This window comes from Morchella importuna (genome assembly GCF_003444635.1).
Source record: "Morchella importuna strain M04M26 chromosome Unknown Morimp01GS001, whole genome shotgun sequence".
Lineage (NCBI taxonomy): Eukaryota > Fungi > Ascomycota > Pezizomycetes > Pezizales > Morchellaceae > Morchella > Morchella importuna.
Window position 1 is genome coordinate 1,997,896 of NW_025763398.1, and position 25,038 is coordinate 2,022,933.

Sequence of the window (25,038 nt, forward strand, 5' to 3'; positions counted from 1 at the left end):
CTCGTATCTACAAGCACAGGTATCGTACGCTAACGAGGGCGGTCCAGGAATGCACTCGTAGAATAGTGTGAAAAGTACATGTACTTTATCTACAGTGTCAGGACCTCTAATGGCCCAGCAAACCCCGGGAAAATACTGAAGGGATAACAAAGGTTTCGCGGGTACGCGGGAGTACAACCATTCGGAGAACTGAATAGTATCACTTGCCTCGGGATATTTCTTTCCCTAGCCTTCATAACATTTTACACATCCTCGTTCCCTGTTTGAGGGAAGGATGCACAGAAAAGAAAAGAAATACGATTATCGTATAACGTTATGTAGAGTCCATGGGCACTGTAGAGTACCATGATGAACCAACGATATTCCTCAACATTATCATGTATGTAGACCCAGTTCTTTTTGGAAACATCAGGAGTTTAATCTACCTTTCGAGTACTCCGGACTAATGTACATGTGTGTACATCATGATCTTACAAGTAGGTACAGTTCAGTACTGCCACGGATATGACGAGTGCCGATAATTTGAAGGAAGATCAACCTGCAAGAACACTTGTATGGCGAAGGAGATCTGATCCAAGTAGGTAGTGGTGTTCTCGGCTCATGTGTGTATGTAGTTTGTTTCGTGTTTCCCCGTTGCACATATTTAAATTCAATCGCTCAGAAGGGGAAAATATATATATGAAATGGGAACAACCTTCCGGACCATAAGCGCCTATCCAATGTAACGGTACGAGTCCAGGGTGGCGTCCGTCCATTTGCTGATGATTCTCGTTCGCCTCCTCGGTTACTTCACCTAGAACCAGAGGTTGTGCATGAGGTATGATAGCTTCGTGAAGAGTCCTAACATTGGTTTTTTTTTGGGGGGGGGGGGGTTGGAGGGGGGATTCATTTTTTCCTTTTCATTTCGTTTGAAAACACACGCTCTTACCGTCATTCAAACGCCGAAAATAGAGCAAGGGTTTCGAAACATAGAATTGGATCATAAGAACACTGCCCTGCGGTAGCGCAACATCACGTCGTTCGTTGAGAGGCGGCTTCTTGTAGGTCAGCGGTACCTTCCTCATAATTTATCTCTCACTCTTCAATCGGGCTGACGCGGCATTGGTTGGTTTCCCCCAGTGCATGAGGGGTGCGTGTGGGTGGGTAGTCAAAATCGAAGACAGCAGGCGACAGACAGTAAGGCAGCAGCCGACTCGCTGCCGCGGCGAGAACAGCGGCATGGGAGTGGAGGGGAGGAGGAGGGGAATGATGGGTATCTCGCGACCGGCGTCACTGGGCAACCCGGCAACTCAACTAGGGGAACAGCAGCAGCAGAAGGTGCACCAGCACAACCGCTACCACTACTAGTACCACCAACAGGAACAGTAGCACGGATAGCGATTCGGAAATAATATCGTACGCAGTAGGGTACATATTCTGAGGGGGGGGGGCATCATTCTGTGCAGGTATATCTTGATCGAGACACGTATTTCAAATTAAATTAGATTTCAATCTCGTTTTCTTTTATTCCTAAAGCGAAAAGGGTGAGCAAGCAACCTGAAGTATTTGTTGGCGCGGGAGGAAGCTTGAGGAACAAGCACATCATCATCAATTAGTGAGTGAGGTTCCGGTTCTAGGAACGGGATGAAGGTTTGCGTATGTACCACATTTGGCGCGAAGGACGCACGGATTTGGACAATCAGTCCGCAGCCGCGTTTGGCGCAAATAAATGTGCGCATCGAAGCGGGTTAATGTGGATGTCACACGCCAGTTGAGGAGAAACCTTGCACCGCGCTGCGCAGGTTTTGTATCCTTGCAAGCCCAATCCTGATATGCCACCCGCTGACTCTGGGCCCTTCAACAGGAGCCAGTTATCCACCCCTGCAACAGCGCCAGACACACCTAACTCCACGCGCTGCACAATCGCCCGGGGCGCTCATTCCATCACATCCCATCACTCCCGCCAGCTCTTTCTGCAGAACGCTTTTTTGCTTGTTAGTGGGTGCCCATTCCCTTGCTCGTTAGCTCCTTGTACGCTTCCGTCGTTTCCCTCAGTAGCACCGGTACCGCACCAGCGTTTACACCGCTTCTTCTTACCTACCTACTACTCCCTCTCTTGCCCTTCCCTCACCCTCACCTCTCACACTCCACTAACAACTACCACCACCACCACCCTTTTTTCCTATCACTCCCCCCCCCCCTCCTTCTTCCACAATCATCGATTCACTGCGTTTCTGCCCAGAATCAATCAATCTGTTAATCGTCAAACGTTCACTGCATCCAACACTCGGTCAGCCTTCCAGCAGATCAATCCATTAGTTAATCAATCCACTAAAAACTGGCCCTTCCCCCCCCCCCCCCCCCCAACTACCACCCTGACATTTTTTTTTGTTCTATCCGCTTCCTCTCCACTTCTTTCCACTTGCTCGTGCAGGTTTTTCACGATTCCATTTTCAATCACTGCTCACCTTAACTCATCACATTGATTCCTGCATTCAATAATTTTGGGCTCGTTGCGCGTCTTGGGACATACGCTGCTGGTACCGACTTCCCGATAGGCTTATAGGTCTATTTGCGACTGCTATTGCACGATAATTACTGGTTTCTATTTCGGTCGCGTCTTTTTCTCAACACCAACTTTTGCTCGTCTCTTGTCACTTTAACCTTACATTTAGCTCGTTGCTATAGCACCTGCTACAACCGCGACCGCGACATTGTTTTCTTCGCCATGGTAGATATGCGGAATGATGGGGGCCAGGCCAACCCGTTGCCTACTGACGATAATAATGACGATTCGAGATCACAAAGGTTTACTGCCGTCAACAATGGAGGCGGGAATGGGAATGGAGGTCTGACTGTTGTGAGTCACCGACCTCAACTGCCACCGATAGTTCCGCAGCCCCAGCCCGTTCGAGATGGTGGGAGCAATGGTTCGGCTTCAACGGTCAACTCGGCCGAAGAGCAGTGGCGGCAAGGTGTTCGTTCTGGATCCGTGGAGATGTCGGGAACCTCGCAAAAGCGAAAGAGATCACCGGAAATCTCGAGTCAACAGAAGCGTGCGATTACCCCTACTACACAAGTTACACATCATCATTTAGCTGCACACGAAGCAGCAATGGCAGAAGAAAACACGGGTAATGCGCACCATACCAACCACCACCGGAACCAATCCAGTCTAGGTCCCGACGATCACACTGGTAATTACAGCGTGGATGAGGAAATGAAGGGCAATGACGATGGTCGTACAAGAGCTGGCACTCAAGACGGATCTCCACCTCCCGGGACTGCACATGGAGATCCCAAGAAACGGAAGAGAGTGTTTAGCAATCGAACAAAAACTGGTTGCATCACCTGTAGACGAAGGAAGAAGAAATGCGATGAAGGAAAACCAGAATGTTCGTTCAGAATTCTCTTATTAGTTTTTTCGGGGTGCGCAACATCTTAGTGTTGATGTTTTGCTTTGGCCTCCCTACTTCCCAAACATACTCCCATGAATACCCTAACAAAAACACAGAGCTGCATCCCGTTTCATATCTTTTAAAAACTTAACTTATACTATGTGTTATGGGACTGACAGCAGCGATCATAGGCAGCAATTGCAAGCGTGGCGGCTTTGTGTGTGAAGGTTATTCTGGGAAGATTAACTGGCAGAAGCCCCCGGGAAAGAGTGGAAACCCGGGGACAACGCCGATCAGCATTCAATCAAAGACCGAACAGCCTGAGTCAACATCAGCTTCACCAACTCCCATTCACATCTCAAGTATGGTTCCAAAACAGCTTCAGCACCGACCAGAAGAAGTTCGCAGAACTTACCCTTCAGTTGCCACAATTGTGATTGATGAAGTCAAGCCTGACGACTCAATCTCGTCTATAAGACAGCAGCATGTTGGTTCTTATTCAAACGAGCAGCAGACAGCACCGGCTAGTCATCAGTCATATGCGCCTACATCACAGCAGCAGCAGCAGCAGCAGCAGCAACAGCAACAGCAACAGCAGCAACAACAGCAACAGCAGCAGCAGCAGCAGCAGCAGCAGCAACAACAACAACAGCAGCAGCAGCAACAACAACAGCAGCAGCAGCACCAACAACCTTCGTCTATGACACCTACCCAAGTTACGAATCACAATACTTCTATACCGATGGCAGTGGTCTCTGCTGCCAGCGGTTCTACGCTTCCGCGTCAGCGTTCTGAAAAAGAAAAGATGCTGAGTTCAGAACTATATCAAGCCAATGCACCTGAGCTTATCGAGGAACGTGAAAGATGCAAAGGTGCTTGTATTAGATTCAATAATGCAAGTGATCCGAATGTTGGTGTTTCAAAGGTCGAGACGGGAAGACTATTACTTGAAGTACTCCGACCAGGGGAGAAATGGGCAGTGATGATGCAAAACACCCAGGGGGCGCCTCCAAAATATGTCAACGAAAAAGGTGCCCCGTGCGATATAGTCGATGTGAAGATTGACGCACCATTTACCTGTAGCTACGGGTACAATATCCGACTAGGGAAAGATGTACACATTGAATTTGGTTGTACAATTTTGGACAGCTGTCTCGTAAGTTCATCGTAATATCTTTTGACGAGCTTTTGACGAGCTTTTAACTAACAACTTATTTTTTACCAGGTCACAATAAAGGCGCGGACTATAATATCACCTAATGTCAGTATCTTTTCAGCCACGCATCCTATAGACCCGAGAAAGCGCAACGGAGCCCAGGGGCCTGAGGTGGCAAATCCAGTTATGATTGAAGAAGACTGTTGGATAGGGGGAAATACTATTGTATTGTGAGTATCTTGGTATATAACTTTATTTGAACCTATCCTAATCCCTGTTATTAGAAGCGGGATCACTATTGGAAAAGGATCTGTTGTTGGCGCTGGTAGCGTTGTAACCAAGGTAAGCCTTATGTGCTTTATATACTTGTCGTCAAAACTTATTAATCAAATTTCGATTTGCAGGATGTTCCACCATTCACAATAGTCGCAGGGAACCCTGCCAGAGTTGTCCGTGGAATCTACCAGAACGGTATTGACATGTGAGGGTTCTAGCACCGGCCCTGGTGAGAGGTTCCCGTGTGCAAGTATAGTTCAGCGACAAGGAGAAATAGTATTGGAACTCAGCAAAAGACTTGATCATGAGCGAGATCGAATCTTTACCTGAAGCAACTCACTGCTGTCTTTTTCTCAATAGCGGAGATCTCAGTCTTGGCCCCAGAGCAACGGACTGACGGAATCCCGATAAAAGACGAACATTATGAACTGCATCGGTGAACCATGATTAGATAGCAATATAAACGAAAACAACGGAGTTTTGCAGGGGTTTGGATTTTTTTTTTACTTCTTTTGCCCAGTATCTTCCCCTAAGATTTCATCGTTTTCACTTGCTTAATACGTTGGTCGATCTCTTTATTTTATTTATTTCTGTCCTCTTTAACTTGTGTTTCTGTATTTTTTTTCTTTTTGGGTGGATTTTTAATTCAAGCTCTTCCCTTGTAGTCAGAATGCGGGATTAGTAGGAGCGGAAAAGGACATTTTCCCCAACTACACCTATCCAATACGCTAGTTTCTCTTTTCTTCTCCTTTTTCATGGGGTATTTTTTATTTTTTACACGTTTCTGTCTTGATTATTTATCTTGTATCTCTCAATCCCTTGACCAATCATTTGATCAGATGGTTCGGGTAGGACAGGCGTAGAATTTCCTTGAATTCTTTCCTATTCTGTAAAGTGTCATTGATATTATGTTTCGTTTGGTTTTTTTGTCCGGGATAAAACTAGGGAGACTGGGCAGCAGGGACTGGGCGAGGGGGGAGTACATAGCATGCACTGGTTTGTTGTATTGTTTGCTCAATGACTATTGGATTGTATATCAATCGACCTGATTTCATAGTTTCTGTGCTCTTTGGTCACAATTGAAAATCGGTACTCAAATAGTTCTTGACTTGATAACCTGGATGCAATGACCTGATGATGGCTTTTGCTTACTGGAACACTTAAAATTCCTCTTTTCCACCATGCCAAGCCCTGTAAACAATCTTGCTACCATAAACCTGACCCTTCTTGATGACAGTCATACCCTTCCATTCCTCCACGTTTGCAGCATTGACGTATCTGCTTGGCTCTACACAAAACCCTGCCCTTGAAACCCTCGCTGGAGACCCATCCTCCCTGGCCTTAACATCAATATATTTTCCGGTGTAGAACTGGAATGCAGGGTCCGTAGAAAGAACATCAAGGTGAATCTTTGATGTGGGATGGTAGAAACGCGCACATGTTTTAAGAGGTTGGGAGCGTGTGTCTGTGGGAATCGAAGAGGGATCAGTGTTGAGGATGAAGCAGTCATCAACATCGGGTTCTGTGGGGCCAAGGGTGAAAGCTTGGTTTGCAGTAAGTCCTGGGTAGGGTGTGATTGCTGTGGAAACTGGTATTCCGGTTGAATCGAGGGGCAGGTGATCAGTGGTTGTCAGGATGGCACGGGTGTCGGCGATAGTTTCGCTGCCACTAAGGTTGAAGTAGCTGTTGCATATTAGCATGGGAGTGATAAACTATGACCGGCATAGTTGGTGCGTTATAATTACCTGTGATTTGTCATATTGATAGCTGTTTCCTCAACCTCATCCCCGACTAGTTTGGCCTCATAATCCATCTCCAGAACCGTGACTCTAACTCCTTCCTCTTCACTTGGCTCTTCATACGCAGTGTAGGCCACTTCCACCTCAACTGTGCCTGGGAAATTCTCGTCCATGTGGGGACTGAGATATTTATACACCACTGTTTCCCTGTCCACTCCTTTACTTGCAAGCCCAGGACCAGTCCAATCCTTCAATCCCCATCCCACAGGCCCACCATGAAGCGTATTCGGTCCGTCATTTGCCGTGAGCGGCCAGACGGTTCCATTCAAAGATGAAAGCTCTGCATTCTTCAAGCGGTTCGCTACACGCCCGATTGTTGCACCGAAGTGAGCAGGGTTGTTATGGTATTCAGCAGCAGTGTTGAAGCCGAGAACGATGTTGCGGTTTTCGGGGCCAACTATGAATTCTTGGAGAATTGCTCCTCGGTTGATGAACTTGACAGATGGAGGTGACATTGTAAGTTTTTGAAGGGTTCTACGCATGTAGGTTCTTTGCCAGGAAATCGAGAAGCTCACAAGTATGTGGTTCGGCTTTGAGATAAGTCGAGATGAGATGCCTTTAGAAGTGAAATGTTTGGTTTTATAGACCCCGCATTCTGGATACTGGGGATGTGATGCAATGTCCCCACGGTCCATATCCTGATTTTTAGGCTGATATTACAAGAGTCTATTCTTGAGTTCAGCCGTATCTATGCGCGCCCCGCATTTGAGATTTCAATTTGTAACTACGGAATTTTTTCTGAAAGCTTGAAGAGCGTATTTGATAGTTAATATGCCCTGAAGAATTTCTTGGTAGATGATAAATAGCCTGAACAGCTCTGTAATCCGGGGTTGTATTCATTTTACCGACTTTACCCGATTAACTAAAACAAAGAACATGGTATGTAGCACAAATTCTTCGGTGTTGCACAGTTCGATGATACATGTAGGTGTTAACAAGTTGGCCACTAGTGTCGTAACATTGTGCCACCAGCTCGATGCGACCGTAGGTACCTTTACCATCCTAGAATAAACATTAATGTTCCGGTATTTATATCATATTAAGATTAGCTGCATGTACTAGCGATAATATAAAGTCTGTCCGCTTTGGTACATGTGTGGACAAGAAAGTTTGGTGTCCTACCTACATACCAAAGGGGACAGACTTTATATTCCCGGTAGTAGTTACGCAGGCTCTAGATAATAGTAAGTTGGGTCATGAAAGCTCACCCGGTTTAAATGTTGCACAGGTTGTAAACCCAATCATTGGCTGTATCATGATAGACGCCTTCCCGGGCCATTCGAACACCCCCCTCACTCGAACAGTTAACTTAAAAAAGAAAAGATCTGCGCTGTAACCGGTTTCTGTACCTCTTGAATTGGGCTTCTCCACCAATAAGCATCAACTGTTCGAGCGAGGGGGGTGTTCGAATGGCCCGGGAAGGCGTCTAACCATTATTTTGATATCCTGGCCCTATGAATACAAGTACTCATAAAGCGGATGATTATTCGATTATTAGAGTTGGATTCCTTGAGTTATTCTACAGAATGGTTTCTAAAGTTTCTTATAAAAACATAGCAATATACTAGTATTGCGGGTTGTCAAAAATAATGGGACGCAACGGGGCAACGAATACAGCAACGACAGCCCAACCCCGCACAAACGAACGACAATACTAACGAAAATACATTTTGGGTCTCCAGTAGTTCTTATTATCACTTATCCTGTTTGTGGTCTCTTTGTGGTCGGTCATGGTTGAGAGATTATTACGTTGCAATGAAGCCTGTTGCGTCCCATTATTTTTGACAACCCACAATATGTTATACATTAATTCCCCAACCTGTTTGATAACCGCTCGAGTGCTCCTTAGTCTGCACCCATCTCCTCCAACTTGTGTCCAGCACGCTCTTTTGCCTCGCTAGATACGTTCGGATTGCTCATGGCACTTCATAACCTCATATTAGCATGGGAGGGATTTCTAAACTACTTCAAGGTGAACATACGCCTTATATCCTCTAGCAACATTATCTGGATTCTTGCCCTCATTATCGCCGTGGGCCATGCTACGGCCGCCGGAGCTCTTGGTAGAACTGCCGATATCTTCGAGAATATCTCTAGAATGATCCTTGGACTTTTGAGAGGTGTCTATATACTTATTAGTCTTTTAAGTTTTAATAACAAGAGCATCTGTTAATAATATCTTACTTGGGTTATGGAGGTTGGCCTTGTGTCCTCCGATAACGTTACCGGGGTTCTTTCCTTCGGTGGCGGAGTCCATTTTTTCTGTGAGTATTTATGCGAAGTATTCAAAGAAGTTTAATTAATGTTTCTAGAATGATCATGAGTGAGGATGGAGACGAAATTGAAATCGATGCGCAGTAAGATACACTCAGAATATATACCCAAACTGTTAGATAAACACACTCGCCTTTCTTGGCACCCCACGGGTAATGATGTCAACCTGACGATAGCCTTTCGTCGGACCCGAACGATTCCTCATGACGTGAACCACCTCCACAGTGACGTTGAGAAAACGGCTATGTGCGGTTAACGCGATTATGTCCCTAGACCCAGATAACCTAGATAATCAGATAAGGGATCTAATATAATGTTATCCTAGGTACTGTATAATTGCTTTTTCCTTATTTCCTAGGTCCTTGAAACGGGTATGTACGTAGATCTCAATGCGGGATGCCGTTCATGACTCCACCGCTGGCCTCCGATTTGCGGTTTCTTTCCCAAGAGCACGACCAGTACAGGGCAAAGCAACCGACGACCGGCGGCGGGTAACAACATACATGCATAATGTATGTTGGTGGTTAATTTTTGTCAAGTGCTCAGACCCTCAACGCCAGAAGGATCGAGGTCTGAACAGTAGAAAGTCAACTGGGTGGGTTGGTTGATTGGTTCGCGGTGATAATGCATAATTGGTCGGACCTGATCTTAGCATCTGCTATCTATCAACCAACCGCAGTGTTCATTACGAGAAACGGGATTGCAAACTCACTCCAGTAAGTAACGATACAGGAGTTTAATCGTACTCTAGATGCTGGATCGCGATCGGCTGGTCAGTGCAGCTTCTGTCAATTACATGCGAGCGAATGATAACCAGCTGAACTGTGTCTAGACTGGTCTATGGAACCAAAACGAGGCAAAATTCAAGGACACCAAGAAGAATGGGGGGTTGAGAGAGGGGCCTAAGAGTTGATATGTTTCGGTCGGTCGGTGACATGACAGGTGTCACCGTGACTTTGATCTTGTCAAAGGACCTTAAACACGTAGCCGAACCGAAAGACGTCGAGTGATATTACATGAACTTCCAGATCCGCACTTCCCGTAGACATCCTAAGGGACCAACAAATAAATTCATGATCGGATCGTGCGGTTCAAGTATTATTCCACGAATAAGTCGTTTTGTGATTTTCTCCTGACGAATAGGTAGATGATTCACACTCGTTTGCCACGGGGTGAGACCTGGCTGTTGTTTTCTAATCAATGAATTCAAGGATTGAGTAAATATATATATAACGCCAAGGTATTTATGCCACAGACGGGACAATTTCATCATTGGTCCAACACAGCAGTGAAATTAAAAAAAAAAAGATTGACAAAATAATAGAAGCAATGTACACCTTGGAATGATAACTATATTTCGCCCTGTAACATTCCATTTCAACCCAACGTCCCCACGAAACACAACCGGTTTATTTACGGTACCACATCCTCGTAATCTATGATAGATACCCATTAGTAATTGTATTATCACCGATCGAGAGTTTGGGAGCTAACCTTAGTGTGTCTCATCTTCTTCTGAAGTTGCAAAATTCCATACATGAGCGCCTCACTGGTAGGAGGACATCCAGGAACGTAGACATCTACAGGTACGATCCTGTCACAGCCCCTAACTACAGAGTACGAGTAATGGTAGTAACCTCCTCCGTTCGCACAAGATCCCATAGAGACAACCCATCGCGGGTCCGGCATTTGGTCGTAAACCTGACGGAGCGCAGGCGCCATCTTGTTGGTAAGGGTTCCGGCAACGATCATAACATCGGATTGACGTGGGGAGGCACGGAAAATGATACCGAGACGATCCTGATCGTAACGGGGAGTGGAAAGGTGCATCATCTCAATGGCACAGCAGGCGAGACCGAAGGTCATAGGCCAAAGGGAACCTTGGCGGGCCCAGTTGGTGACTTGATCGAGTGTGGTCCTAGAAGTGAGGATAGATGTTAGTCCATAAATTCCCGGTATGCTATAGCCCTGCCTTCAACTCCTGGCACCAGTTCACCCACTCTTCTTTCACCTCCTACTCGGAATTCCATTCCGCCCAGCCAATTCCGTAGACCCGATAGTTAAAAAGAAAGTGTTATACTAACAAGGCGAACTGCATAGCACCCTTCTTCTCCTGCTGACTTGGCAATGGCACCTCCCGTCTGCCACTCCTGTCGATGCTCGACGCATCTCTCACAACCGGGGTAGCGCTGTGTCCAGAGGCGCTTGAAGGCTTCGAGGTCGAGATTGCCCGGGTGGCGATCGCTGGTAGAAGGGTTCGCGCGGGAGTAGCTGTATCAAACGTTAGCTGGGGTAGATGGGAGAGGGGTACAAGAGGGGCAATTCATACACCGCAGGCCAAGAGAGCGTGTTGTGGCAAGCATTATTAGTTTTACAGAAAGAGTGGAGAGAACAATTCTGGACGGACAGGGAGAGGAGGGGAGATTGTGGGGAGAGGCGATTGATAAAGATGTCGCGGCGATGGCGGGCGGGCGGTGACTGGTTGTTGGAGTGGGTTGTAGATGCCAAGATTATTGCCGGTTGGCGGGCCAAGGATTACTTAGCGAACGATGTGATTGGCGGAAGACCCTGGTCTGGGTGCTGGGTGGGTGCATGACAATTATCACAGCGCAGGCTTCTTCGTCTTTCTTCTTTTCAATTCAATTGTCTGGAACCATAAAGGTCTTGTGCAAATCCAGATTGGAGTGTCATGGCATCACATGCGAGTGACAAACTATGACTCACAGGTGGCACCGCAAAAAGCCCGAGAATCAATATTATACATGACCAAGAATCACAAAACAACTGAAATTTCTCAATTTAACATAACGCTATGCGAAAATATTCCTGCAATTCTACTCGAAGCAAGGCAAGTCATAAGTGTCCTTTGGATCCTCCTGGTGCTTTAGGATGTACTCCTGGTGTTTTTTGATGCTATGTTGAAGCTCCGCCACGAGCTCTATCAGCTTCACACTGACCTTCTCGTTGAACTTGGCAGCACCTTTGACGGCTTGAATGGCGACATGATATCTTGATACGTGATTGCATAACATCATCTGCCCAGGTCCGTATTCATTAAATTTCGGGATAGAATCATTTTTGCGGAGGGTACTCACATCAAAAGGCGTAGTGGTGCTTCCTTCTTCTCTGTATCCTTCGATACTTACCCTCTCCGGGTTGGGCCTTCCAAACAACATCCCCTTCAATTCTGTTATATATCCGTGGTAGTTGAAATGAATATTCCTATCTTTTGTAAAAATTGCATTGAAAGCAGGATCGTCCAGGGAATGCGGGTGTGTATTCTCCGCACCAAGTACCATCAAATCCGTCACATTGACAACACGAACTCTGATCTCCGGGACTAGTTTTCGAAGTAACGATGCGGCAACAATAACTTCAAAAGTAACCTCTGTGCCAATCCCGCACAGCACAACATCAGGGTTTAGGCCTTCGTCTGTGGATGCAAATTTCCAAATTGAAGCACCAGCCTTGCAATGCGAATCGGCCTCGGAGGGGGAAAGCCAGACAGGTGTGGGTTGTTTTGAGCCTACTATAAGGTTGGTGTAGTTACGCGATCGAAGGCAGTGGGCCATTGTGGAGAGGGCACAATTGGCGTCTGGTGGAAGATATACTCGCGCCGCTTCTGGCTTAAGGTTTAAAACAGCTCCGATGAAAGATGGGTTTTGATGTGAATGCCCATTGTGTTCTTGTCTAGCCCATGTGCTGGTCTCAACGTAATTCAAACTTGCTGTATCCTTTCTCCAGACGGTCTCTCGGCCCTGGAGAGTTTCAGCATTCAATTGAGTAACGGGGGGTCTTCACTTGAGCTTACGATTTTTCTAAATTTGCTGTATTGCACCATCATGGTGTGGATAATTCCTAGGAAGCTCTCATAAGATGGGAACACAGCAGATCTTCCCGTAAGCGTATAACCCTGCATCATACCTAAATATCGATTAGACTGACCATAGGAAGAAAGGGAATACCTAATGGTATAAAGATACGCACCTTGACACGTGTGCTCGCTCAAAATTTCAATTACCCTCCCACCGTTCTGCCTAGAATATTGATCCCACTGGAAATTTCTTCCAGTGTGCTTCAACACTGCGTCTAATTTATTACTCTCCAACTCGTCAGGACTAAAAATTCTCATGTCACTTGGATTTCTCTGCAGGACCTGGTCAAGTAATTCTCCAACAGCTTTCATACTGCTAACTTCCTGTCCTCTTTCCTCACCCATCTCGATCCAATCAGGAAGGTCAAGCGGTTTGTATCCAGAAAAGGCATCTTTGATCACACCCATCCGCTTTGATGCGTCCTTGGGAATTATCTTTGTAACATTATCACTTGGAGATCCATCCCTTTTGAACAGTGTGTCCGGTTGATATTCTCTTAGCCACTCCTGGAGTTGCCCAAGCTCCTCTTTATCACTGCTAGCCTTTGGTAGCGGTACCTGATGGGAGTGAAAAGAACCCTCTACGAATTTCCCGTGGACTTTCTTAGGTGCTCCCCAGCCTTTCGGAGTGCGTAGAAGAATGACTGGCCAACGGGGCTTTACAATTGGGTTTCCAGATCGAGCTGCTTTCTGAATATGCTGAATTTGAGAAATTGCCCAATCCATTGAGGCGGCGAGGTCACGGTCAATATTCTCAAGGTCTTCAACGAAGCGAACCTGGTAGCCATAACCACTGCAATTAAGAGTAAGCACACTTCTTGCGTAGGTATATTACAGATAAGGTCATACGTGAATAGAGCGACGAGTTCTTCATCGTCCATACATCCATATATTGTCCTCTCACTGATCTTGAAGCCATTTATATGAACAATCGGCAATATCGCGCCTGACTCTACAGGATCTATGTATTTATACCCATGCCATGCCCTGTTCACTTTAGTCGGAAGCTGGGGATCGGGTTGAGATACGGAATCTTGTAACTTACGTCGCAGTAGGGCCAGTTTCGGCCTCCCCATCTCCAATAATAACAGGAACTATCAAATCCTTCTTGTCCATAATTGCGCCAAAAGCAACAGCTAATGCATACCCAAGCTCGCCGCCCTCATGAATACTTCCTGGGACCTGCGCGTTGATATGACTCGGGAATCCGCCAGGAGTGGAAAACCCCGTTATCAAGTTGTTTAGGCCCTTTCTGTCCAACGAATACTGTTCTGAGTAGAAATGCGTTAATGCACCCTCTAGCCATAAACACGCTAGAATAGCTGGCGCTCCGTGTCCTAGAAATTACTGATAGTCAGTTCCTGAACTAATATGAGAGTTTAATTAATATGTTAGTATATTGAATACCTGGCCCGATCACAAATAGCATCTCGGATCCCCATTTCTCAATTGCTCTATTTAAATGTGAGTAAACCAGAGTTAATCCTGGACAGGTTCCCCAGTGGCCTAGAATCCTCGGCTTAATGTCTCTTGGAGTAAGGTCCTTCTCCAGTAGTGTGTTGTCGCGCAAAAATATCATAGCTGCCGCGATATAGTTCGCTGCTCTCCGGAAATTCTGAAGAGCTGAAATATCTTCGTTTGAGAGCGCATTTTTGATATCGAGTTTTACTGAAAGTTCCAAAAGTGCGGGAGGCAGATGTGAACGAGACGGTGGAGGGTTTGGTCTGTCAATTATTTCACCAGGCATGCTTAATATTCAGTTATCGGCAAGAATCAATAAGGATGAATGTAAATTCGAAGCTGCTTGAAACAAAAGATGAAGACCTGAAAAGAAAATAAGGGCCTACCTTTCATAGAGCATGAATTCCTAAAAATAGAAACCTGATTGTGAGAATTTTAACAAATCAGTGCCCAGATGTTGTCGTGTTGACGTCAGCAACAAGTTAGGTATGTACCTGGCAAGAAGAACCCTACAGGACCTGCATCTGCGGTACATACTTGTTTACCACGAAAAGAACCAGAAAATGCAGTTGCTCAGGGCAAGGATTATTGTATGGAGTGGCGGTGATCTCTCATACAAACTATCCCTGTTTCCGTCACTTGCATTTTTTGGTTCTTTTCGTGGTAAACGAGTACAAGTAACTCAAACTGTACCTGACGTCATACTAATAATAGTGCATGTTGACCGGCACATAAAACGGAAGCTCTTAAGAGAAGAAATTACTCGCAAATCTGCGACGCACTGATGACCGAGTCATTTCTGTCGGCGACGATTGCGTTGAGCTTTGTGCCAAGATACATACAAAGATGGGTTAGGGCTATGGGGATTATATATATTAATAATATAATCCCAATACAGAGAAAGCTTGCTATAACGGTACTTTCTATAAGGGTAATCTCTCTATAACGGTACCAAATTCCGGTCCCGAGCGTACCGTTATAGCAAGCTTTCGCTGTACATACATGTATTTACAATGGATCTTAATATTCCACAAATTTGCATTATATCCTAGTATGGCATGATTGATAAACTTGTCACACGTTTCTTCTAAAGAACGGATACTAGAGGGTATGTATATATATCCTACAATTGACGCTAGAAGAAACCGACATTACATGTATGTACTTTATGCGGAAGACAAACACATCCAGGCAGCCCGACAGAGAAAGAGGAAACGGGAACAGGGGAATGAATCCTTAATTTGGTAAATATTTTAAAATTTACAGAAGTGAGGATTTTTCGACACGTAACCCGCAACTTTTCGACACCGCGAGTTTAAGTGATTCTTCGATTTCGCGATTATTTTTTGATCGCCTTTATAGAATAACTGCCCTAGCTAGATGGTAGCCCTGATGGCCCGTTCGGAAGTAAGGATAACAATCAATTCCGACAAAATAGATCCTCCAAGAAACAAAAACACATTATTTCTCAGTCTTTGCAAAAAGACCAGGATTCGATCTTCGTATTATGTACTTGTACCCAGAAATCAAGGGAGATCCTCATAATCTTCTCTGTCATAACTTCCTCTATCGCGAATCCAGTGACAATACAAATAAATCGGGAGAAGCACGATAAACGGAAGGATGCAGATGACAAATGTGCAGATCCTCATTGTCTCCCAAGCTTCTGGTATAGTATGGAGATTTTGGGTACTGGTCGAGCGTAGTTTCTGTGGGGTTGAATCAAGAGGAAATTCTATCCTGGCCCCTTTGGACGAATCTAACTGCTGCCAGCGTTTGTTGATTACTTCGCCATAGTTCCTATTGTATATGGGCACTTTCCATGACTAAAGAGTAAGACTTAATACATGCAAATTAGCAAGGAAGACAATAAGCTTACTTGGATTACTATCCTTGGGTCAGAATATGTGATTTCTTGGATGTCGTTTTTCCCGGCCTGATCCTTTTAAATAGACGCGAGGGGCACTGAAGTTAGTAATTGAAAACTGAAATAACAAGTCTATATATAAACGAACTTACAACAGCGAGATCTTGGGGTAAGTTAATCCCACTCAAGCCAATACATATCAATTGTTCACTGCGAGTGCTTTGGGGGTAGTGGAGCAGACCAGAACTATTCTGGATTAAGAAAAGCCCCGCGGTGCTATTCAGGAATGCTCCCAGAAAGACATAGACAGCCAGAATTATTCCAAATATGATGGAAGAGTAGTGGGTAAGCGAAGTCATCGAACCTATTGTCAGCGAGTTAGGTAGAGGTATTCAGAAGGCTGTGGGGAATTGAACCTGCGACCAAATACCTTAGACGACGATTTTCCGGGGATAAAGGATCTTATTCTTGACCAGGAAACGAATGTATCTTAGGCGATATCGATAGATGAATGATGGTAATTTGGTGGAGGTAGGGCGGAATTGTCTTGATACTGGACAGGAAACTCTAATCACCAAGTATCCTGAAATCCTCGCATGATGTTCGAAAGTTCATGATAACGAAACCTTTCAAAGGAACTATTATGGGTATAAAGAGCAAAAGTAATGTTAGTATATGTATATGTATTTATTATATACGAGTGACCTTAGAAAAATCAATCATACTCAGTCACTCGTTTTGTGTAAAGTCTTTGGCTGAGTCTGAACTTATGTAGCTTGATGCATCAACTCTGCTCTTATACGTACACATTTATCTAAGTGATTATGTGTAACCTCCCTAAAGAGATACATGTCCTCTACTATCTAAATACATACGTACAAGTCGTTGCCGGCCTTCGGTCGTAGAGGATAATCCATCATATATTATATTTTAATGCAATTCTATATGAGAATATAGCCCCACTGGCAGGAAGGGTATACTCAAAACTTTATATTACTAGTAATGTAGAAGGATCTAATTAAAAATTAGCAAAAATAATCTTTTAATTTTTGATTTTACCTGAATTCACGTTGATCTATTAATACTTCATCAGCAAAAAATCTCTTGCTAATACTTCATCAGCAAAAAATCTCTTGCTAATTCTAACAGCTCGGGTCTGAGTTCAGGAACGACTTTGAATATGGCAGAGTTGGGACAGGTTTGAGGACGGATTCGGAGGAGGATCTCCGAGCAGAAGATAATACCAAAATCTACTAATTATGGAGAGAAACAAAATTCAATGTTATCATGATTATATCATACCGAGAAAAGCAAAGATATATTAATAACTTGAATGTGATATTGTATCAAGTAGAGCAAAAATCAATACAAGTAGTACCCTAATATCATATAACTTGAAAGAAAAACAAAAATTAATATAGTAATTATAACTATATTGCTCTCAAAAAGGAAAATCAATATTAATTCAATCATGATTATATTGTCACAAAAAAGCAAAAATCAATACTATTATATTCTACCGAGAAAATCAAAAATCAATATCATGATATCATCTCAAGAAAAGCAAAAAAAATCAATGTGTTAGCTAGGGCCCCGTGACAAACTCAGAGCTGGAGTTGTAAACTGCTGTAACAGAGCCACAGTAGGGCTGTTACAAAAGTACCTGTTCTACCAGTCAAGCCATACGACCCTAGGGCAATCACCGCTTGTTCCACTTCGATGGTTGAAGACAAGGGCAGATGAGCCCCTACCTCTATTGGTATGGAGGGTAGGGATCCTGGCAAGCAAGAAGTCTTACAAGTCAAGCTAGGGGACTGGACCAAAACTAGAGCAGAAGGATGAGCATGCCAAATAAAAAGAAGGGTAACCCCAAACATAAGTTACCCTACCTTGGAAGTCAACCTTTGAGGCGTAATAACTTAGCAACCGATGCTCGGAAAATATGCTTTACTACGTCAGAAAGGATCCTGACGATGCTCCGGTCCATTTGGGGTGGTTGAATGAACGGATTGCGGAGTTGAGGGAACACTGCAAAATAAACACGTTTTAGACCCCAAAAATAACCCCCGGAGCGTCGAACCGCCGGAACCCTCCTGTTTCAGTCCAGTGCAACTTTGAGGGGGAGTAGGAGTACGACCCAAGCTACTAAAAGCAAACCTTGCTTTACAAAACACCAAATCTTCTCTAAAACAAATTGAATAAGCAATTGCTATCTGGTCGGTTGTTTCCACTAGTTCTTAGGGTCCCGACCAGCTCTTGGCAGAGATTGCGTGATTTGACTCGGGCGGAAGTTCGTCCGAGGTGTGGCAGCGACTCCTCTCGCCCCTCATAGAAAAAAGTCGCGGTGTCCCCGGACTAGGGAGGAACGGACGGCCTAGAGAGGAAAAGCGGGAAAAAAGGGGCGGAAGTTCGATAAAAGTACTCGGTTGCCCCCAGTTTGAACTCGGGGAGTCATGGAATCTTTACATGCGAGGAGACCCCTTAAAGTTATTAAGTTTTTAGACTACAAATACGATCAAACAAAAATAAACTTCATCTTTCGATCGAACGAGCCCAATGAATCCATCGTTGCCCGTTTACCCTTTCTATGTCAGATCGAAGTCACGGTCGTGTATCATCCTAGCACCCCCGTTACAGTATAACTTTAAGCTCCTCGCTTAAAGAACCCCGACGAAAGGAAAAAATCTTACCGGAACATCTGGGACCACTCTCAACGCTGAAATAACTAAGCAGTGAGCTTTTTTTTATTCAGCTCGGGCTGGCATGGGAGAGGCGAACACGTTACTATGGTCTCCACTGTATCCGTCAAAGGGTTATAGCGCCCACATTCGCTCAAAGGGATATAGCGCCCAGCTTCGCTCAAAGGGATATAGCGCCCAGCTTCGCTCAAAGGGATATAGCGCCCAGCTTCGCTCGAAAGGAGACCACATCTAGGACCGCTCCTAGAAAATCCTGATAGCCCCATTGGTCAGAGGACCCCATTTCCCATCTGGGCCCCAGTCCCAACCAAAGTCAATGTCCCTCCGTCCACGATGACGACAGGCAGGGTCCGGAAGAGGAGGATAACTGGCTTTCTTCTGGCGCCACCATGCCTCGTAATGCGCTTCGAGTGCCAGTTTCTGTCTCTCATTCCGCTCTTCTTGTGCCACTCTCTGCCGCATCCACTCCGCTCCCCTCCCATCTCGCTCAATCTCCTCCCGCATCCACCGCACCTGTTCCCGTTTCTCCCTTGCTGCTGCACGGACACGAGCCTGACCAACACTCCTGTCTCCTTGTTGGAAGAAGGGATAAGGACGATGGAAATCCTCCCGAGTCAGAAACGGAACCTGGTTGAAATGGCCGTCGAAGGTCGAGGTCTCCAAACCTCGAGGAACAGCTTGTCTGTGGAAACATTAGCGGGAGTAAGAGGAGGTTACAAGCCCCACTAAACCATGCCTACCTCACAGCACTCCGTGATCGGACAGGTTTCCGAGTAACTCTCCGAGCATATACAGAGTTACCACCATCCAACTCTAGGAGATCGGTAATAACCGGACATGTTGAGGATCTAAGCCTCGTCTCCCGGCGAGATCGACTAGCGTTAGATAAAAGCGCTTGTACGATAGACGAATTGACCGCGATGAACAAAGAGAGGAATAGAATAAAGAAAAGCATAGTTGCTGAGAAGAGGTAATAAATTTGGTGTTGTGTGTGGAAAAAAATCGAATTTTTGTGGAATGGATAGAGGGAATGGATTCTTACCCTCCTAAGTGCGACGGGTACCCCGCTTTTATGAGCGAACTCCTATCCAAGTTCCGAGGATCAACGTGGTTACCCGTAGCAGGAGTTCGGTCCGTCTCTAACCGAACCCGAGATTAACCGTCGGAAGAGACAAGGACACCGAATTTACCTGGTTTGAGGAAGGCGTGCGTGCGTTCGAAGTCCTGAAAGAGGCGTTCCAATCCGCCCCCGTATTAGCCCTCTTTGATGCTGAGCTAGCCACCAAGGTTGAGACCGATGCCTCCAACTCCGCCAAAATCTAACATATGGTCCCAATTCCACTGAGATGACAATAAGTGCCATCCAGGAGTCCTTTACTCCAAAAAGGGAATTCGCGAGCCGAACGGAATTATGAAGTTCACGACAAGGAGTTAGGTGCCATTGTGTCATGCTTCAACGAGCGAAGTCACCCAGGAGGAACCTCCAGCCGGAGGGAAACCTCGGTGGAAAAAACCAGAACCCAGAACCAGCGGGTAATAGTGGAGGAGATGGAATAGTCCCCCCGGTTGGTGGCGCTTTCCAACACAGGAGAGAGAGAACTCGGATAGTTCAGATTCGGAGCATGAGGATGGAGAAAGGTGAGGATGGCGGAGATACCTCAGGAAGATGCTGGAGAAGCAGCAGGGAGAGAGAGCTCTGGCCTCCATAGCCCAGTTCATGAGACCTCCGGCCCCCCCTCACACCCCTCCACTGCCTCCAGTGGCCGAGAACCAAAGACACCCCCTCTGGCCAAGTTCAATGGCAAAGCAAATAATGTGCGGACCTTCATCGGGCAATGTGAGAATGTCTTCTCCATTGAAAGCCAGTCTTTTACCTCCGAAGAGGTTAGGATCCGATATCTTCTGCCAACCAGATAGCTGGGATGTCTGTGGTATGAGATTAGAGATGGAAGCGCTGGGATTCCTTTGTGGATGCTCTCACAGAAGCCTTTGGCGAAGCCATCTCTAGGGATGATGCGGTAGCCTAATGGAATAACCTCACCCACGCAGCCAAGGGAGGAACAGACTCCTCCCGAATAGCATTATTCAGCTGATGTGGAAGACTGGCTATGAGGGTCAGTTAGTGAATGATAAGATCCTCAGTTCCCTCCTTCCGGACCTAGTCACGAGTTGTGCTCTCTTTACCCCGTTACACTCTGGGCTTCCTCCAGCCTGGGTTTGCCAAGGGTTTATCCCCGGAATCCGACAGAGCAAAAGGCACTGAAACCGAGATAAGCTCGAGGGGCGGCCTACCTCGCAGTGTTTGGCTTCAAAATTGTATACCGCCCTGGAAAACTAAAACGCCAGAGCAGACATCTTGTCGCGGCGTTGGGACCACGCCCTTAAAGAGGGGGGTAAGGCTCATCAAGACCCTGAAATTCGCTTGTTTAAGCCAGGACAACTTATAATGGGTTCTGTCCAATACCCGATCGTTATGATCAACTCAGCATGGACAAGAGCAGCCCAAGTCTGCAAAACTCACACCGGTGCTCCCGGATGAAATCTAGGCTCGAGCAGCCTTAGATCCAGGGTACCTTTCCTTGAGAAAAGCCATTGAGAACACCTCCGGGAATCTGGTGAACCGAGACCTCACTTTAAAGGATGGAGACGTCTTCTATAAGGAAAAGTGGTACATTCCAAATCATCGAGAACTGGAGCTCAAGATCCTGAGCGCCCTACATGATTCGAAGACTGCTGGTCACTTTGAACAATTCAAAACGGCAGAACGCCTTCAGGCACTCTCCTTTGGCTAAAGATGGACAACAATGTGGAAGAATACGTTCGGAGTTGCGATATATGTCAACGCGTTAAGGCCTCAACACACAAGAAGTATGGGACGTTGCAATCTTTAGAGGTCCCCTCTATGCCTTGGAGCTCCATTTCAATGGACTTTATCGCGAGCCTGACTGAATCTGAGGGCTATACCCATATCTGGGTTATCGTTGACCGTTTTCGCCAAAATGTCCCAATTCATTCCGCTCGAGACCAAAGCAACCATTCAAGAGCTTGCTCAAACCTTCCTACGGGAGATATGCCGACTGCATGAATTTCCTGAGGAAATTATCTCCGATCGGGACTCTAGATTTGGAAGAGATCGTCCTCAAACTGACCGACAAACTGAGAGAGTCAACCAAACGCTAGAACAATATCTCAGAAACTATTGCTTCTATCAGCAGGACGATGGGGCAAGAATACTCCCATTTGCGAGTAAGCCTACAACACGGCCACCCAAGAGTCAACCAAAGTATCGCCGTTCTACGCGAACTATGGGTTTCAACCAGATTCCACTTGGCCCTCACCTAAACGGAAACTACAAAACTTCGACGCGCCCAGCGCGGCGCAAGCACAGCGGAAGAAATGGTATGATCAGAAACATATGAGTGCTCCAGAACTGAAGGTCAGGGACGAGGTGATGATGGACCGACACAACATCTTAACCAAGCGATCATCAAATTAACTAGATTACTAAAATCGGGTCCCTTTGAGGTTGTCGGGAAACTTGGTGTCACGTCCTACAGGCTGAATCTACCCTCTCAGTGGAACATTCATGATGTCTTCCATATATTTCTGCTGGAACCGTATTGGGAGTCAAAGGACCCTCAACGAGCTATAGCGATTCCACCTCCGGATGAGGTCCAAGGCTGATCGTGGGGGAGAAGTTCGTGCAATATCGGATTACCTGGGAGAGCTATCGCTCAGAAGACTTCCGGGAACCGTACAAAATGTTGCAAGGAACGGCAGACGAGACACTCCGAAAGTTCCATCCGAAGTATCCCGGAAAATCACGGGACTCATGGGTGAAACTTTAGAAATCCTCAAAATACGGCGTTTTTTCCCATCGGTCTGACAGTGTTCGAATGCCGTTGTTTCCCTGGGAAGCAATACAGGAAAGTGAAGGAAACCGATGCACCGGAGTGTTCTGGGACAAGCGTGGAGAAAACGGGTCTCCCTTTGTTGGGATACACGTTTTTTCACTTGAGGTTTTCCTTTGTTAATAGAAATGGATGCGGAAAATAGAGTGTAACGGAGCCATTTCAACTGTCTGGTGTATGAGTACACACAGGGCCCGGTTACATGCTGAGAGTTATTGATAGAAGCCAGTTGCACAGTGACATGCAAGTACCGGCAGTGTGGTTAGCTACCAGCTGTCAGAGTAACTACATTCTGAGCGCTAGGAAGAGGATCTATTCATGGGAGCAATGACTGACGAGTCTATGCCTCGCCAATGATTAGAAGGCCGGCCAGAGTGAAGCTCTGAGTGCTCGGCGATCCTCTACATCCTCCGAGCATGATAAGTCCGCCCGTAGTGGCAGGGACGATGCCTGGGAAAGTCTACAATAAGTAAAGAGCTCTACAGCAATGATTAAGCTTACGCCTGAGCGGTAGCTCATTCATGCAGGTCCCGGTTGTGCGACAACCAAGACTGCAGGTGTTACAAATGCTTTGACTAAGGGTGGTTGCCTTTGGAACAGGAAGCACCCGCTAACGCTTAGAGAGAAGCGGGGTAGCGGTGGTAGTGCTTCCCTTCCACTTGAAGGAATCACCAGAACTTAGTAAGGAGGTAGGAGCAGAGAATGGAATCCTTTGGAATATAAGTACTCAGGATCCTTCTCGCCCAACTATCCGATTTTCTGATTTTCCATCTTGCACGGCCACATCTTTTCTACCGGATCCTAGCGATACGTGGAAAGGCTGTCCCCGGTACATAAAGTCAGTATGGAATCGTTATTAGAGCTACATTTTCTTGTATGCGCACAATGTACCATACCAAAAACCCTAGGTTGGACTCGGGACGAGTCTACCGGAGAGGGGGGTAGTGTAACAGAGCCACAGTAGGGCTGTTACAAAAGTACCTGTTCTACCAGTCAAGCCATACGACCCTAGGGCAATCACCGCTTGTTCCACTTCGATGGTTGAAGACAAGGGCAGATGACCCCTACCTCTATTGGTATGGAGGGTAGGGATCCTGGCAAGCAAGAAGTCTTACAAGTCAAGCTAGGGACTGGACCAAAACTAGAGCAGAAGGATGAGCATGCCAAATAAAAGAAGGGTAACCCCAAACATAAGTTACCCTACCTTGGAAGTCAACCTTTGAGGCGTAATAACTTAGCAACCGATGCTCGGAAAATATGCTTTACTACGTCAGAAAGGATCCTGACGATGCTCCGGTCCATTTGGGGTGGTTGAATGAACGGATTGCGGAGTTGAGGGAACACTGCAAAATAAACACGTTTTAGACCCCAAAAATAACCCCCGGAGCGTCGAACCGCCGGAACCCTCCTGTTTCAGTCCGGTGCAACTTTGAGGGGGAGTAGGAGTACGACCCAAGCTACTAAAAGCAAACCTTGCTTTACAAAACACCAAATCTTCTCTAAAACAAATTGAATAAGCAATTGCTATCTGGTCGGTTGTTTCCACTAGTTCTTAGGGTCCCGACCAGCTCTTGGCAGAGATTGCGTGATTTGACTCGGGCGGAAGTTCGTCCGAGGTGTGGCAGCGACTCCTCTCGCCCCTCATAGAAAAAAGTCGCGGTGTCCCCGGACTAGGGAGGAACGGACGGCCTAGAGAGGAAAAGCGGGAAAAAAGGGGCGGAAGTTCGATAAAAGTACTCGGTTGCCCCCCAGTTTGAACTCGGGGAGTCATGGAATCTTTACATGCGAGGAGACCCCTTAAAGTTATTAAGTTTTTAGACTACAAATACGATCAAACAAAATAAACTTCATCTTTCGATCGAACGAGCCCAATGAATCCATCGTTGCCCGTTTACCCTTTCTATGTCAGATCGAAGTCACGGTCGTGTATCATCCTAGCACCCCCGTTACAGTATAACTTTAAGCTCCTCGCTTAAAGAACCCCGACGAAAGGAAAAAATCTTACCGGAACATCTGGGACCACTCTCAACGCTGAAATAACTAAGCAGTGAGCTTTTTTTTATTCAGCTCGGGCTGGCATGGGAGAGGCGAACACGTTACTATGGTCTCCATGTATCCGTCAAAGGGTTATAGCGCCCACATTCGCTCAAAGGGATATAGCGCCAGTCGCAAAGGATATAGCGCCCAGCTTCGCTCAAAGGGATATAGCGCCCAGCTTCGCTCGAAAGGAGACCACATCTAGGACCGCTCCTAGAAAATCCTGATAGCCCCATTGGTCAGAGGACCCCATTTCCCATCTGGGCCCCAGTCCCAACCAAAGTCAATGTCCCTCCGTCCACGATGA

At 46.1% G+C, this 25,038-nt stretch overlaps 6 protein-coding genes across 6 annotated transcripts; 1 reads left to right on the top strand and 5 right to left on the bottom strand.

Annotated features, from left to right (window-relative positions):
• Window positions 1-2,707: 2,707 nt before the first annotated feature.
• Window positions 2,708-5,018, top strand: LAJ45_00498 (uncharacterized protein; the record flags this gene model as incomplete). The annotated part of the gene is made up of 5 exons (XM_046110099.1): window positions 2,708-3,374; window positions 3,569-4,533; window positions 4,603-4,763; window positions 4,818-4,875; window positions 4,938-5,018. The coding sequence occupies 5 exons, from the start codon at window positions 2,708-2,710 to the stop codon at window positions 5,016-5,018; spliced, it is 1,932 nt and encodes a 643-aa protein (XP_045976792.1).
• A 951-nt stretch (window positions 5,019-5,969) lies between these two features.
• Window positions 5,970-7,243, bottom strand: LAJ45_00499 (uncharacterized protein; the record flags this gene model as incomplete). Its single annotated transcript, XM_046110100.1, has 3 exons — window positions 5,970-6,492; window positions 6,555-7,042; window positions 7,124-7,243. The coding sequence occupies 3 exons, from the start codon at window positions 7,241-7,243 to the stop codon at window positions 5,970-5,972; spliced, it is 1,131 nt and encodes a 376-aa protein (XP_045976793.1).
• Window positions 7,244-8,453: 1,210 nt separating this feature from the next.
• On the bottom strand, window positions 8,454-8,865 carry LAJ45_00500 (uncharacterized protein; the record flags this gene model as incomplete). The annotated part of the gene is made up of 3 exons (XM_046110101.1): window positions 8,454-8,532; window positions 8,591-8,732; window positions 8,793-8,865. 3 exons carry the CDS (start codon window positions 8,863-8,865, stop codon window positions 8,454-8,456), a joined length of 294 nt encoding a protein of 97 aa, XP_045976794.1.
• A 38-nt stretch (window positions 8,866-8,903) lies between these two features.
• LAJ45_00501 (uncharacterized protein) lies at window positions 8,904-9,383 on the bottom strand (the record flags this gene model as incomplete). Its single annotated transcript, XM_046110102.1, has 4 exons — window positions 8,904-8,916; window positions 8,990-8,994; window positions 9,049-9,166; window positions 9,262-9,383. The coding sequence occupies 4 exons, from the start codon at window positions 9,381-9,383 to the stop codon at window positions 8,904-8,906; spliced, it is 258 nt and encodes an 85-aa protein (XP_045976795.1).
• A 908-nt stretch (window positions 9,384-10,291) lies between these two features.
• LAJ45_00502 (uncharacterized protein) lies at window positions 10,292-11,245 on the bottom strand (the record flags this gene model as incomplete). Its single annotated transcript, XM_046110103.1, has 4 exons — window positions 10,292-10,318; window positions 10,377-10,800; window positions 10,967-11,153; window positions 11,212-11,245. 4 exons carry the CDS (start codon window positions 11,243-11,245, stop codon window positions 10,292-10,294), a joined length of 672 nt encoding a protein of 223 aa, XP_045976796.1.
• Window positions 11,246-11,716: 471 nt separating this feature from the next.
• On the bottom strand, window positions 11,717-14,503 carry LAJ45_00503 (uncharacterized protein; the record flags this gene model as incomplete). Its single annotated transcript, XM_046110104.1, has 7 exons — window positions 11,717-11,917; window positions 11,978-12,640; window positions 12,694-12,806; window positions 12,870-13,549; window positions 13,606-13,743; window positions 13,802-14,093; window positions 14,164-14,503. 7 exons carry the CDS (start codon window positions 14,501-14,503, stop codon window positions 11,717-11,719), a joined length of 2,427 nt encoding a protein of 808 aa, XP_045976797.1.
• Between the last annotated feature and the right edge of the window lie 10,535 nt (window positions 14,504-25,038).